General features: G+C 39.6%; 1 protein-coding gene across 1 annotated transcript in view; it reads left to right on the forward strand.

Annotated features, from left to right (window-relative positions):
* Positions 1-1,858: 1,858 nt before the first annotated feature.
* Positions 1,859-14,877, forward strand: part of si:dkey-234i14.2 (RNA-binding Raly-like protein) — a 42,771-nt gene continuing 29,752 nt past the window's right edge. Inside the window, exons 1-2 of the mRNA XM_042489493.1 lie at positions 1,859-1,978; positions 7,722-7,797. Coding sequence (XP_042345427.1) covers positions 1,957-1,978; positions 7,722-7,797 — 98 coding nt within the window. The 5' untranslated portion in view covers positions 1,859-1,956. The remainder of the gene's footprint in view (positions 1,979-7,721; positions 7,798-14,877) is intronic.

Genomic DNA, 14,877 nt, shown 5'->3' on the forward strand with positions numbered 1-14,877 from the left:
GGGCAACAACGTTATGAAGATGTGGAGACGAGGAGCCTTTTAAACCCGACACGGGATGTTTGACAGTGGGGGACTCCGAGGTCGACCTGCCTTCTCCCTTCACTGGTGACAGAAACTAGAGTTTCCTCAGCTGGAGGCGGCGGAGACTGCTGTTATGAGCCGGTAAGGACTCTTTCTACTAGCCTCCATAAGTTAAGAGAGACACACAACATACAACAGTCTGCTACAGTCAACAGACTCTTATTTCACTGGAAACACACAGATAATTGCACAGGATACTACACATCTGTCCTTCACATAACATGTAGACTTAACAAACACAAAGGTTGTTTATTTGTTTTTTGTTTTTTTACCAACACAAATTGGCAAGCTAGTTTGCAGGAGAAAGTTCTGTGTTGCTAGGCAACAGCTGTCACTTCCAGCGGCTGGGGAACTTTTTGTGTAAATGGAGCCAAAAACATCATTAGATGAACAAACAAATCATACAATGTTGTCTCATAGTACTGTTAACTAATAAGTGACGCTTGTTGAACTGTTGTATGAAAGCAGTATCACACTCCAGGTCGTGCTGTTGTACTGTATTTCATCATGGCGTGATTATCTATGACCAAATTACAGCAGTGATGATATACAGTACAACAGCACTACCTCACCTGTGATATTTCATAATAAAATAGAGGCACTAGTCTTCACATTACGTATTTCTAACTCAGTACTATTGTACCCTATAGATCACAGCCCAGTGCTAATTTAGTCCCCTGCCACACAGCTGAGAGCACAGTTAAAGGGTTAACCGTTTAATACTGCAATTGTGGCTGGGTTAAGTGTAGTGTGAAAAGAGGTAATAATCATTTTAGAGTTGACCAAGATTAAAGTTTGGCTCACAGCCAGTCTTACTCTGTGTTGGTTGTTAAAGAAGCTAATTAAACCCACATGAAAGCCTCTCCTTGGGAGCCAGAAAGATTAAACACCCTCAGGTGTAGTCTCTCTCTCTCCAACTACTGCACAACAAAAATGGAACGATTAAACAGCATGCAATGTGTAAAAAGTGATTTAGCTGGTGTGTTTTCAGATGCAGTATTAATCATAATCAAGATCTCAGTGACGGAAATAATGTTGTAATAATAATGATGCTGCTGGAGATTTATTAAAAGCTTCAGTTTGTTTACATGTAGCTCATCTATTCAGCTTGGTCCAGTGTGCAGTCACTGTTTGTATGAGCAATTTCAATTTTTAATTGCTTATTAGTTCAGCAAATTTACCGTTATGAGACAGCGATTGTACTCGTTGTTAATCCCTTTGTCTTCTGTATTACATAATCGCACAGGAGACATGTGTGCATGTCCTTAGTGTATATTATTTCATGAATGCCTCTACTTAAAACAATCATTAACACATAAATGATCCTCCTAAAACATGTCAAGTCTTTTATTCCTCTGAATCCCTCTTTTGAGTGTGTGCATGTATTCTGTCTGCTGTTATACATTGTCAGTGTAAAGTTTACAGTGGCGTCTTCACATTCTTGCTCCTTGATATGTGTAAAGACGCACACACACACACACACACACGCACACACACACACACACACACACACTCGTTCCACACACACACTCTCCATAAGCTTCCTGTTCGCCTGGCTGAAATCTGTGGGTCCTGAGCTCCAGCCGAGCTCCTGTTGCTGAGGGGAAACCAGCTGCACACTCATCCAATCCTCCTGCCAGCCCTCCTGCTAATGGAACAGCCCAGTGCACCCCTGTCCACCCCTGCCATAGGAAAACATTTGGTACATCCCATTGGTGCTTCTCTAGCTGGTTTGTCACTGACTCAGTAGTATCAAAGCAGTTAGCCAAACGGCAGCCTGAACACACACGCACACTGCAAGAGTGAGGACGTAAAAAGAGAGAGTTACGAGAGAGAAGGGAAGAAATTCTCTCCTGGTTGTTTTGCATCCCTGATATGACCCTGTTCAGCCCAAGATGTGAGTATATAGGGGTTTATCCTCATGTGTGTGTGTGTTTATGCATTTGTTAGTAGATGTTTGCATGCAGCACTGTGTTTCTGAAAGACAGTATTTTGCCCTCCCCTCCCATCTCCTGCCTCTCTGCTCGTAGACTCAGCCTGTGTTTGATAAATTGAATCCCATATTTCTCCTCACTTTTGCCTCAGAACTGTTTTTGTTCTGGCTTTCTCTGTACCCACACATTGGTTGAATCAATTGGTGGTTTTGAAAAGGATTTGTGCCGGGATGTTTAAGGTTATGATGTAAATACTGTGATGCATGAACAGCTGACAACTTCATCAAATATCGTGCAGGTGCATATCATCAAATAGCATCTCTCACACTGGCAAGGTCAGCATTCGCTCTCTGGACACAAAGGCTTAGAAAGCAGAAACAGAAACAGAAAAGGCTTAATTAAGTCTGTCTGACTAAAGCATGTTTTATATTTTCAGCTGTTGATTGAGTGGTGCATCTCTTTTGTGAACAGTTTCTAATCTGAGCTGCTGCATCACAACTTCAGTGTAGTTCAGAAAATGCACTCTACTCCCAATGTCTGTTGGGAACATGAAGTCATCAGCAGAGTTCAATACAGGCTCAGAAACTACAGTCAAACTACTCTCAGTGTGGTTTGCGTTCATTCCCCTCCTCTTTTGCTGCTGTTATGTATAGATCTGTTTATTTCTGGCTCACTCTAGCACGCCTCTCAACATGCCATCTATTCATATCAACCTTTACTATCTGCTTCACTTTATTTATCCATCATAATCCATGTTTTATTTGACAGTAACACCTGTGATTACTCACACTTATCCTTCAGAGTGGCAGCTAAAGCTTCTCGGTTGCTGCTTGGCTCTAAGTATGACCTGAGGTCATTTGCAGTGCAAAAGATGGAGAGGATGCAGCATGACAGAGTGCAAAGCCTGGCAGCAAGAAGCATGCATGCTGCGCTTTAACATCCACTTTTGACAAACTACCTTCTCTTCATATGTGGGGTGCCAGACGGTGGCCTGATTAATAAAGGTGGCTAAAAAGCTGTGTGTGTGTTTAAGTGAAAGTAACTCTTTTTTGATCCATTAAATGTTTGCAAATGGATGCAAATTGAAAGTGTGACAACAGCAGATTTTCAAACAATTAATAATCTAATCAGTTGGAATTCTAAAGTAAGCACAAGTGAAATAAACTTTGTGTGAAAAATGGAACAAACTCAGGTGGAGAAATCAATTTTGTTCTTATGCATCTTTCTGATGCTTTGTCGCATATATTGTTTTTCTTTTCAATTTTGTTCAGAGCAAAAATGTATAGGTTTTCATGGAATTGAAAGACGTGACAGTAATAAATTGGAATGTGCACTACAAAAAAGGAAAATAGAGTGAAATCAGTTTTGCACTCCCAGTTGCCATAGTTTCAATTATTGTTGGTGTTCAGTGACTTTGATTTTTTTGTCTTTTTTGGTGTTATGTTGGGGAGAGGAAAGATGTGTGAGTAGCAGTAGTACAAAACATTGTTTTTTTTCCTCCTAAATTGAAATACCACTGAAGATATTTGTGTCGCTCATTGGCTTGTGCGTTTGTGTTCTGTTCAAAAATCAGCTGTGTGATTGTGAGATTAGCTGAAAAACATATTTAAAAAAAACATGAAGGATGCGGTTCAACCCATTGCATGAAAAATTGAAGAATCAGGAAGAAAGAAAATGATGATAGAAAACAGAAAATTTGTTGATGCTTTTATCTGTGTTATTATCCCATCTCCCACACATCAGCTACTTTAAAGTGCTCAGATTAACAGACTTACTGCAGTGAATTATATTTTTTTATGCACAGTACTATATGATAACTATTTTCTTGTGTGTGTGTGTGTGTGTGTGTCAGTACATGTCTCAAAGCAAATTATGGTGGCCTTTTTCAAAATGGCAAGAATGGAAGTCTCAGGAAAAAGATTGTAGTGTTTCCATGTTTATTTGCACAAGAAGATGAGGCCGCATGCCAGAAACGTCTGTGAACATTAAGTGCATGCACAAGCACAAATCCCAATTCATGTTTCAACAGAATCCATGACTGTCTTGATGTTTTTTTTCTTGAGTTTTAGGATTGCATTCATGAATCACATAAAGACTAATTGTAGAGTAGAGTATTTGCCAGGAAGTGAGATCACAGGTTCAGAAGGAGCTTTCTTGGAGCTGGTAGAAAGGCCACTTCAGGATGTTGACTGGCTGACTGTTGTGTGTAAAGGCCAACAAGTCTCCTGCTTCCTCTGGAGATTCAGAATAAATCAGAATAGGAAAAGCTTTCCCACACTTTGTGATGTGTTACTTTGTTCCCAGGTTGTGTGATGAAGCTTTCCCTCACTTTGGCTCAGTATGAAGCGACGGTGTGGCACTCAGCCTGACATCCATTGATACAAAGCTCACTGATAGACCAGGGATTGTGGCAGAGGCAGAGGCTTTCTAACTCGTTATGTCTTATCATGTGTGACCTTGATGTGTCCTCTGGTGTACTTTACCCTTGTCTCAGATATGTGCTGTCTGTTATATTGCTGTTTGATTTCTGTATGATCTACCTGTACTAATGTCTGTTGGGCTCGTCCCTGATTCAGCTGATCTGTAGCGAGATTAATGGCTCCCCACAGAGTGTTATATTACGACATGCCACCCATAATAATGATACTATCACCACACAGGCAGTTTTATGAAATGCAATATACTGCACATTAATTGTCTCTGATGCATGTCAGCATCAGTATTGACATACAACTGGAATAACAAAATAATCTTTCAAAAATCAGCAATTAATTCTCCACATGTACTATTTTTTTATTTATACATTGCATTATTGTTCATTTTTAATGATATATTTTTGTTAGAGTCCAATATTTTTCTCCCCTTTTAAACCTTTCACCTAACCGAAACTATCCCTTTGCCTTATGTTAAAAAGCATCCTGAAATAATGAAAGGAATATGAAGAATACAGTAGTAATTGGTAATACTAAAAAACTGTTAATACATTTTTAATAACACTATATTTTAATGGTAAAAAGATATGTGTATTAATGTATTTTTCAACAACTATAATGCCTCCATAAGTGGAAGCTTGTGTATAAATGTATGACAGTATTGTAAAACACCGCTGCAATATGATAAAATATGTCTTCATAGAAAAAGTTATATTTTTTGACAAATACCGCACATCAATAAGCACTCAGTGTCCTTTTATTTCCATGCAGCTACATTACATTGTGTTCTAAACCGTTTTAAGTGTTAATATTGTGCTTACGAATGCTGAAGGGGCGACCTCTCATCTGCTAGAGTGTGCGCCACATATAGGCTGAGGCCTCTGCTGCGGCCTGGGTTCGATTCCAACCTGTGGCCATTTGCTGTGTGTCATCCCTCTTTCTCTCTCTCCCACCTCCACTGTCAGTCTACAGCTGTCCTGTCAATAAAAGGCAAAATGGTTGGTGAGAGAAAAATGTATAATTACATCACAACAAGGATGATCATCACATTCATCATTGCCACAGCCAGCACTATTACTGAGTGTAATATGGGTTATCAAGGCCACAAGTGGTAATTATATAGGCCACTGTATTTAAGTAGCCAGCAAACCCCCACAAAAATTGCATTTGACAATATCAAGCCTAATTAATATATTTAACTAAAGTTAGTATTTTCTTTAGGGGTGTGTCTGTGAGAGAAAGCGCGAGACAGAGAGAGAAGTCTGCACTGGAGAAGTTAATTGTAGCACATAGGATTTTGTTTACCAAATAACAGTCTGATTACCTCCTGAGGTTTTGCACCCGTAGAGCGAGACAACTGTGCTCAGCAGCATCCTCCCCTCTCCCTGTGTAATGGCTTCTTCATACAGTCAATCATACAGTTGTCATGTTGCTCAGAAAACACTTCATAAAACCTCAGTTTTGTTTTCGTCTGCCATGCAATCACTTCTGCCCCAATCTGTGTAGATGACAAACTGTCCAGCATATTTTTAAAGATATCTTTGGGGCATCTCAGTCGAGGAAGAAACTGTCACATGAAAATATTAAACTGGAAATCTAAAAAGTTGGCCTGTCTGGGAGAGGTGGTCAATTTGATATGAAACTAGTTATCAAAATGATTTTGCAGTAATATTTTTATATATACCTTATAATATATTGAGTCATTTTCTGGTCTTACCTAGAGGCTGCATTACAACTTCTGAAATTGTTTAAATGACTTTATTTTATCTGAGTAAAATTACCAATTGATGCCTCCTTTTGGGGTTCAGTGCCTCTACTCAAACATTATTGTTCACATATATTTTACAATGCATTTATTTTCCCCAAAATATTGCAACTTCTCTGCCTTTGAGGTATTTAAAACATGCTTTACATTTAATTTGTCTATATTTCTCATATGAAAAACACAGTCGTTTTTTCTGGGGTGTGGATTGGAGCTGAACAATAAGTTAAATTAATATCAACATTGCAATATAGCCAAATGCAATATCCAAATTGTAAAATGTGTCACAATACGCCATATTAAATTAAGTATTGTGGTGCTACAAAGAAATTAAATTCCAATTAAATTTGATTTAGAAAGGATCATGCTTGTTTAGATCCGAACCGAGCAAACATTACATCATTATTTTTTTATATTTTTCTTAGTGAAAATGAAATGCAGAAATTACCATTGCCGCTAAAATCTTAACATAACTCGTATCACATTATCTGTCAATATAATCACTATATATGTTTATATATATGTATATATATATGTGTGTATATGTGTGCGTGTGTGTGTGTGTGTGTGTGTATATATATATATATATATGCATATCTTGTATGCCTTCCGTGAATGTATGCATAGCTCATGCAAATAATAGTTAAGCTTTCAGCAGCAGGGGCCGGTTCCTCACCAGCAGAGTTGGCTGCAGAGAAGCTATAGCCAGCAGGTCACTGTTTGACTAAAACTGTCAGGAAATTATCACTGCTGTGGGAGGTAAAGGCACATACACGTGTCTAAATTTCTTTTCACACATTCAAACCCCATACTTAATTAATTGTAGCTTCCAGCCATTTGACAGTCACGCTGTGTGAGTGTATGTGCAGCTGGCCTAGTCACACTCCATTCACCACCCATCTGTCCATGTCAGGCTGGCCTCCACTCCTCTCCTCGTCTTTTCACTCTGCCACTTTTCTCTCTCTTTTACACTCACCTTTGGTAAATCACTGCTGAGCCACGACCAACATGAGCAGCGAGCTGTTGGCACATCCTGTAATCAAGATGGCTCGTGGTTAAATAGCCCATTTGTACATGTGTACAGAGGTGTTTGCAGGAGTGATGCAGAAACACAGAGAGAGATGGGCTTTGGCTCATGAGACAAGCTGCACCAGGCTTCTCATGTACGCTTGCAGACGGGAGACAAAAATGGAGGTGAACAGCTGGCTTGGAGCGGCAGAGGCAATCAACAGAGTGATAGATGATAGAATTACGTGAAAAACAGCCTCTGTCAGTCTTTGCCGGCCCTTCAGTCATTATCATGTCAAATCATGACAACAGCTACAACAGTTTAGACTCATTTTTCTCAAATAAAGAGTAATCTTAGGTGTGGGACAAACATGGCAATCCAGAGGTGTTTCAGGTCAGTTAATCATCTGAATAATCTTCTCTGTGCTTCGTACCCCTGCTGTGTTTTGTCATGATGCTCTTTGCTGTATCAGTATAAAGTTAATTGGTTGCTCTTCCATGCAGACATGAGCATGAGTGGAGAGTTGAAGTCCAGCCGCTCCAGGGCTGCAAGTAAGAGGGCCAGCAACACCACTTATGGGTGAGTACAACCCCTGTCCACCTTCACTCCCTGCATGTACTCTATTCTTTGATGCAAACCTTTATCTGTAACTGAATGGGTGCACCTCAGCGTTGCAATCAATGCAACATTATTCGTTATTAGCTTCATACTAGCTGCGTATGTAAGCTGCTATTGATTTTAGCCAGAGGTGCTGTCTCCATCCGTCAATGTTTTAATCTCTCTGTTGATGTAGTGCTCACATATGAGTGCAGCTGATTACTGATTATTGCTGGTGGTTCAATACAGTGCTGCAGAGCTATACTAATATTAATTGTGTGCTCAGATAGCTGGCAAGGGGAACGAGGGGCAGTGGGAGAGATGACTGTGTGCGGGCTTGTTTAAATTCATTCATGCCTTCATTACTCTTACCTCCAACTCTCTCCTTGAACTGCATCTCGTACTCTGACTGCAACTCTGTAGACTTGAGCTCTTCTAATGAGCATAACCCACAGGAAGTACTCTGTCTGAAGTTTGAGCTCTCACCTGACTCACTCTCCTATATGTCCTCTGGAAGACCATTTATTGTCCTTCATGCAGCGATGAACATGGAAACAATAGAAAAAGGCCCCTAGAAAATATCACATAATCAGAAAAGGGAGACACCGTTATTGCAAAAATGTCAATAGTTTTAATTCAACAGATTCAACAAAAAAATTTATAATGAAATCACTGTGAGTAGCTGCACCAATACAGGCACACAAGACTTTTTGCTGACAATGGAGATAGTGACAGCAGAGATACTCATATTAAAGCAACTGTGGTAGACATAATGAATGATACTGAAATACTTTGCAATACTATCCACCCTAGGACACCAGAATGCAAAATACATTAAAAATACAAACAAGAACAGGAAATGAATATTAACAGATGTAACAATGTTGATGCTAGGCAAAATCAGCAAATCTCATTACTATTCTGCATAACTGGGACTCAACATATGTTTCCAGCTTCGCTATAAATACTGATATTTTTTAAGCTCCAGTTCCTGTCTCTGTGCTGGTTTTGTCATTGCATACAGTGGTATGTTGAGGTAATAATATTGCAATATAGGACATTATATATTATGTCCCCAGCGTGTCCTTCATAACTGTTAATCCAGCTCGGCATGTGCTCCCTCCTCCACTCCCTATAACCATCTCTGCCTAAACCTTAAACCCCCCCAAACGTTATTTGCCCACTCCACCATGTAGTTATTCAACAGCGTGCAGCCACGCATTAATGAGGTTAGTCATACAACACACACACACACACACACACACACACACACACACACACACGCTCGCACGCAATGACTAACCACAAATGGAACACACCTGAGGTAGCAGTCCTGATATAGCCTCAGATTGCATGGACCTAAAGTAGGCTCTCTGTGACCATTTCAGGTTAATGGAAACGTCCAGTCGACTGAACCAAGCTGAGAATCAGCAACATGCTCACAGTGACAATGTCGATGTTAAACAGTGACAGTACTGACCATGATCACCATCTTAAGACTAATTTATACTCCCTTTACGTACAAATATCAATTCATTTATTTGAAACATTGTAACCGTCACTGCCGCTCAATCGATCCTTTATGTTGGCATAGATACATTTACTACTGGCACTGGAGCAGAGTCAAAAGTTTCACACAACTATAAACATAGTGACACTGCATGAGGCTGCAATAATGTACCCTTTAAAGGGAGAATCATCATCAATGGTATGTTTACTATATTTGCAATTTGTTTCATTATGCCATTTTTAAAATTTGTTGTGTCCTATGGTCGTATCTTCCTCTGACTACGCTTCAATGCCCCCACGATCTCTGCTGGTACTGCTCTGTTTTGTCCATATCTGTAAGCTTTCAGAAAATGGGTGCAAGTACAGACTTATTGAACAGACAGAAAGCTCCATTCCTGTCTGTATATGTATCTAACATTGAATTGAGCGTAAATTAGCCATTAGTCTAACTTGTTACCATTTACTAATTAGCACAAATACAATGTACAGTAGAGGCTACAGTAGTTTTTTACTCATTTAACTAACTAAAATGCATGGAGTCTTGTCTGTCTGTCTGTCTGTAGTTTTGGTTTTTTTTTTTCACTTGATCGACTTCATACTTGGCGGGTGTTTTGTACGGGTTTGTTGAAACAAGGAAGCACAGTGTGAATAGTGAACTCTTGAGACCTACAAGACATATTTTTTTAGTAGTGTGGTATGTACTCACTGTGTGGTGTATTGAAAGGGAACCCCTGTTAACTGTTGCACTGCCAAACAGCAGGCTGGATACAGCTCGTTCTCCATCATTCGCTACAGTACCTTCAGCAGCAGATGATTAAAGAGAGACTGGAGATGTTACATTGTAGCAAAGGCGAACGTTTCCAGCATCAGCGATATAACGTTCAGACTGAATGCCTTTGTTCCAGGACCCAAGGAAGAGTAAAGTTGAGTGTTACTTTTTTTGGATGAGTGGTTCTCAAGAAAGCTGCCGGCAGCAATACCAGAGTACAATCTATCGGCCTATTCTGAGCTGACACTGCAAAAGATTTAATAAAAATTGATAAACAACCTCATGGAGGTATTAGAAAAAAAGGAGGATCACCTAAGTCACAAGGGTTCATCTTCTAGGCAACATGAACGTCTGTATAAAATATCAATACGCTCCATCCAATAGTGGTTGAGATATTTCAGTCTCCGCCAAAGTGGGCCGACACATACACATTGCCATCTGTAGATATCGTGACTAAAAACATTCATATGCACATGATGTGAAACAGAAAACATGATTAAAATAGTTTTGCTTTCATGTTCAGAGGAAGGCAGTATCTAAATGTGTTTATTCATTTCCCTGCACAGCACTCTATAGATTTGGTGTTCTAGAAAAGAGGTAAATAAATTATAAGACAAACCAATCTACATGATTGTTTCCCAGAAAAACAAACTAGAACACAGCTAGAGTCACAAATGTAAATCACGGTGAGACAGCCACCAAAAATTTCTCTGTCCAGACTCCAATAATCCTGCTCCATGCTGCTGGCAGCAGCGTGCCCCGTCTCCTCCCTCCTCCCACTGTTCTCACAGAGCCGGCCAACAAACACTGCTGCCCGTGGCCTAGATTACTTTGCAAACAAACTTTCCAACTCATGTCTAAGACGCTAAAGCAGTGTAATCTCTTCATGAAATACCATGGTAGTTGCCAGCATTTTATTATTGCTCAAAAGTTGCATTATTTAGCTCAAAAATATTTTTCCCCTTCTTTCTTAAATAAACTCAATAAAAGTTTGTGTTTTATTTCACAAGTCGTAATGTAGTCCAAGTTTTTTCTCTTGTTAGCCGGCACTTATTTTTTCCCCCCTTTTCCTTTCCTCCCACTCTCACATATGTCTCCCCTCAGGCCATTTGCTCCAGAGCAACCCTGACAACATAAGGGTTTTGTCATCATTTATCGTCCATACTTTCTGAGTGTCACAGGTCCCCTCTAGCTTAGGGAGCCCCAGCTGTGGATGGAGCGGTGGGGTAGAGAGAGTGGCAAGCGTTTCACAACCCAGATGCTGCTGCTGCTGCTGCTGCCATGGCCTCTGTGTGCTCCAGTGCACCACTATAAAAGCTCACTGTACTGTGTGGCCTGTATAAGGAAGGTCAGGTGCCAGAGGAAGGGCCCCAAGGGCGTGCGTGCGCGTGTGCACTTGCACGCGTGTGTGCATATGATTATCTAAAGAAGTGGTTAACCAGAATAAAAGGTTGTTGTAGTTAGCAGTTTCCCTGTTATAGATGAGACAGACACTAATGTTTCTCTGCAGTCCTCTATAGCACTGATCCTTAGTTTGTGTCTGTGAGGCCATAACTTCCTCTGCAGAAATGTCCAGCCTGTGTTAGGGTCATTACATTTTATTATCTGCTCCACTTTGCATCTCAGTGAAGAGGGGACTTGCTTGGACACCAAGTGCGTGTTGAGCATCTGGTCTCTGGTATTTTTGTCGGCGCTTCACTCTTTTAATATTCTCTCATCTGTTCTGATTATCAGAAGGGCTGGTCATAGAGGAGTTAAAGTTAGGATGGAAACAATCCAGCGGGCCCATCTGTCATATAGGTTTAGAAAAAAGAACAGGGGCAGGAAAGGTGGAGGCATCAGGGTGTAAAGTCCGCAGTTACCAGGGGCAGTGGGTAATGGTGTCCTCTCTGTTCTGTGTGCTGCAACTTAAAGGCTAATCTGGTGGCAGATAATACTAAAATGCTTAGGAGAATGACAAGAAATGGGTCACATAAGTGGACCAGGGCAACTAAAACAATATGTTTGGTTTATTACAACTTGGGTCTTATTTTTATGGTTTTCCCATCATTTTTTTTGGTGATAATTTTGTACATGCTACATATATTGCTACAATAACTATCTCTCTATCTTACAGTTTTGTTTTGTTTTTAACAGAAACAAGTAAATTAAACATATTCACAAGAAAAGACTAAAGTGAACTTTAAAATTCATTCTGTAAAGGGCATAGAAATCCATTACATTTCACAGACTGACTTTATAATTTAAATCTGACCTCACATACTTGCGTTATTGTGCATGGTTTTTTTATCTGGTGAAGCAATCATCCTTCTTACCCCATCAGACTCATAGTGATGTTGCCATCTTAACCATTATTTTGGTAAACTGTCAGATGTTATGACCAAAACTATACAATTAGGTCAGAGGTTGTAATAAAGGTAAACTCTTCTTTAAGGGTCCAGTGTGTTTGATGAAAGGTGTGGCATTGGGAATAGGGATGGGAAATAAGTTTATTACAATGATATCGTACTATGAGACTATATACTATATATCTGTATTTTTAATATTCTAATCTGACTTTTCCTAGTTTCAAAGGCTGCATTATAGTAGGTGATGACATTTCCCAAATGTACAGACTATTGTAGTTGTTTTTTGCCTTTACCCACTTAGTCTTTATATTCACATTACTGATGATTATTTATTAAAAATCTCATTAATTAAAAATGCACCAATAGTCAACCCTGCAATATTGTTGCAATATCAATATTGTGGTATTTGGTCTAAAATCTCGTAATGTTTGATTTTCTGCAGATTGCCAAACCCTAACTGGTATTAGATCTGTAAAGCTACAGGATGCAGCTTTTTTTAAAGTGGGTGTATTTTTATTTTTTTCACGTCTTTCTGCATGACTTGTCACTTATTTTGTCACTTTGTATACGTGTATCTCGCCTGGGGCTCAGCTGGTTGACATCTGTGAAAACCACCACAAGCAGTGAAAAAGCAAAGGGCAAATGGAGGCAATCTGCTGTTAAGAAAACAATGTCTAAGTTCCCTCATTTTTATGAGCAACCATTTTCTGCCGGACATATTTCTGTGACATCACTCTGATTGTCACAACAGAGTTGACTGCCAGCTGTTATGACACCCACCCACAGCTTCATCTGTACACATAACATTGCGATCATCTCTTTTAAAAAGTGTTGTTAAGTGTTGTTAATAAGTGAAAATAGCCTGTTCAAAACACATGAATATAAATATGGAAATAGATGCAATACACTGTTTTATACCCCCCCTACTCTCTACACTTTTTCAAGTGTGGATGTCGGGTTATTATGAACTGTGTGTGATTGGAGCAGTGCAAAGGGTACTATAACCATCCTGCAGGCTGCTGTACTCATTTCCTCACAGCACATAACTGTCCCGCGTTTACTGACTTCTCTAGTCACTGTGGCACATATTTTCTTCTTTTTAAATATATTTAGAAAATCAACTACTTAAGGAAAAGGAGGCACCTACTGCAGCATGACCTTGGTTCTGGATGTTCATTTGTGTCATATATTGAAAAGCACTCCAGTTCACAGTGATGCATCTCTCACCATTTAGTTTCTCCTCGCAAATAGCAAGACCATTCTGCCTATGTCTTCGGTGAAATGAAGTTAAATGAGGTGCAGAGAGAGTTCATGTTTGTTAGTGATTTTGTTTGGAGTAGCTATGATATTCTGGCCATGCCAGACACAATGTGGCCTGTCAGGTTGGTGACTGACTGTAGAACGAGCATGAAATCTGTTGATTGGTACATGTTTAACACCCTCACTTCCAGATCAATACAGCAAGAGTTTATCTGTTGTATCACATAAATCTACTACTTTAGCCCGCACACATCTTTCTAACATTAGAATTTAGTGAGATTATAATAATTTGTTGTATTTTTCCATAACTGACAATCCAATTGACGCGTCCATCGTGGCCCACACACACCAAACTGACATCAAAAAACTAGCATCCGAATAAAGACAGGCTGCATCATCTAAGGTTGCGCTGAATACCCCACAAAGACTACAGCCAATGACCAACGAGTGCATATGTTATGTGCCTGCTTGAAAGGAAATAACTCTCCATAAAAGCAGGTGGCAGTTATATTTGTCATTCAAAAAGGGAAACCTGAAGATCGTAAGGGCATATTCAAGACGCTAGTTAATCAGGTAGCAGATTAACAACATAATCATATATAGAAAGAACAAAAGATGTTTACTGTGCACTAACGAACAATAACACAAACAATTATGAACCACTTCTATCTAACTTTATTTTTTAAATCTCACACCTAACTTGACCTAATCTGTTTGTTTGCCTTCCTAACATCTGTGTTTTCTTCTCCTACACCAATAGATCGCCAAAGGGATGACATTTTTCTGTAGGCTGACACAGAAACCTCACCGTAGTTCCCTTGTCAGACAGCCAATGGGATTTTTTTTCAGTGGATTTTGGATTACTGTAGAAAATAAGCGTTGTGGCAAACAAATTCTTATAACACATGTTTTGTTCAGCATAAAGTCAACAAGGGCTGACTAGTGCAAATGGTGCAGTACACAAAAACAATGATTACAGATACTCATCGATGGTCAACTGTCAGCTTGGTGTGTCAGGGCCCTTTACACAGTTACTGACCAGATGTGTGGATGTGAGGAATTAGGCAGGATTTAAACTTGTGTCTTAAGCAGTCTTTTTTTATTTTCACAACGTCTTCTGTTGTGTGTACAATCGAGTGCCTTTAAGCAGCTGCTGTCCGTCAGTGTGTGCCTTTA

The sequence above is a fragment of the Plectropomus leopardus genome, chromosome 1, assembly GCF_008729295.1.
Source record: "Plectropomus leopardus isolate mb chromosome 1, YSFRI_Pleo_2.0, whole genome shotgun sequence".
NCBI classification, from domain to species: Eukaryota; Metazoa; Chordata; class Actinopteri; order Perciformes; family Serranidae; genus Plectropomus; species Plectropomus leopardus.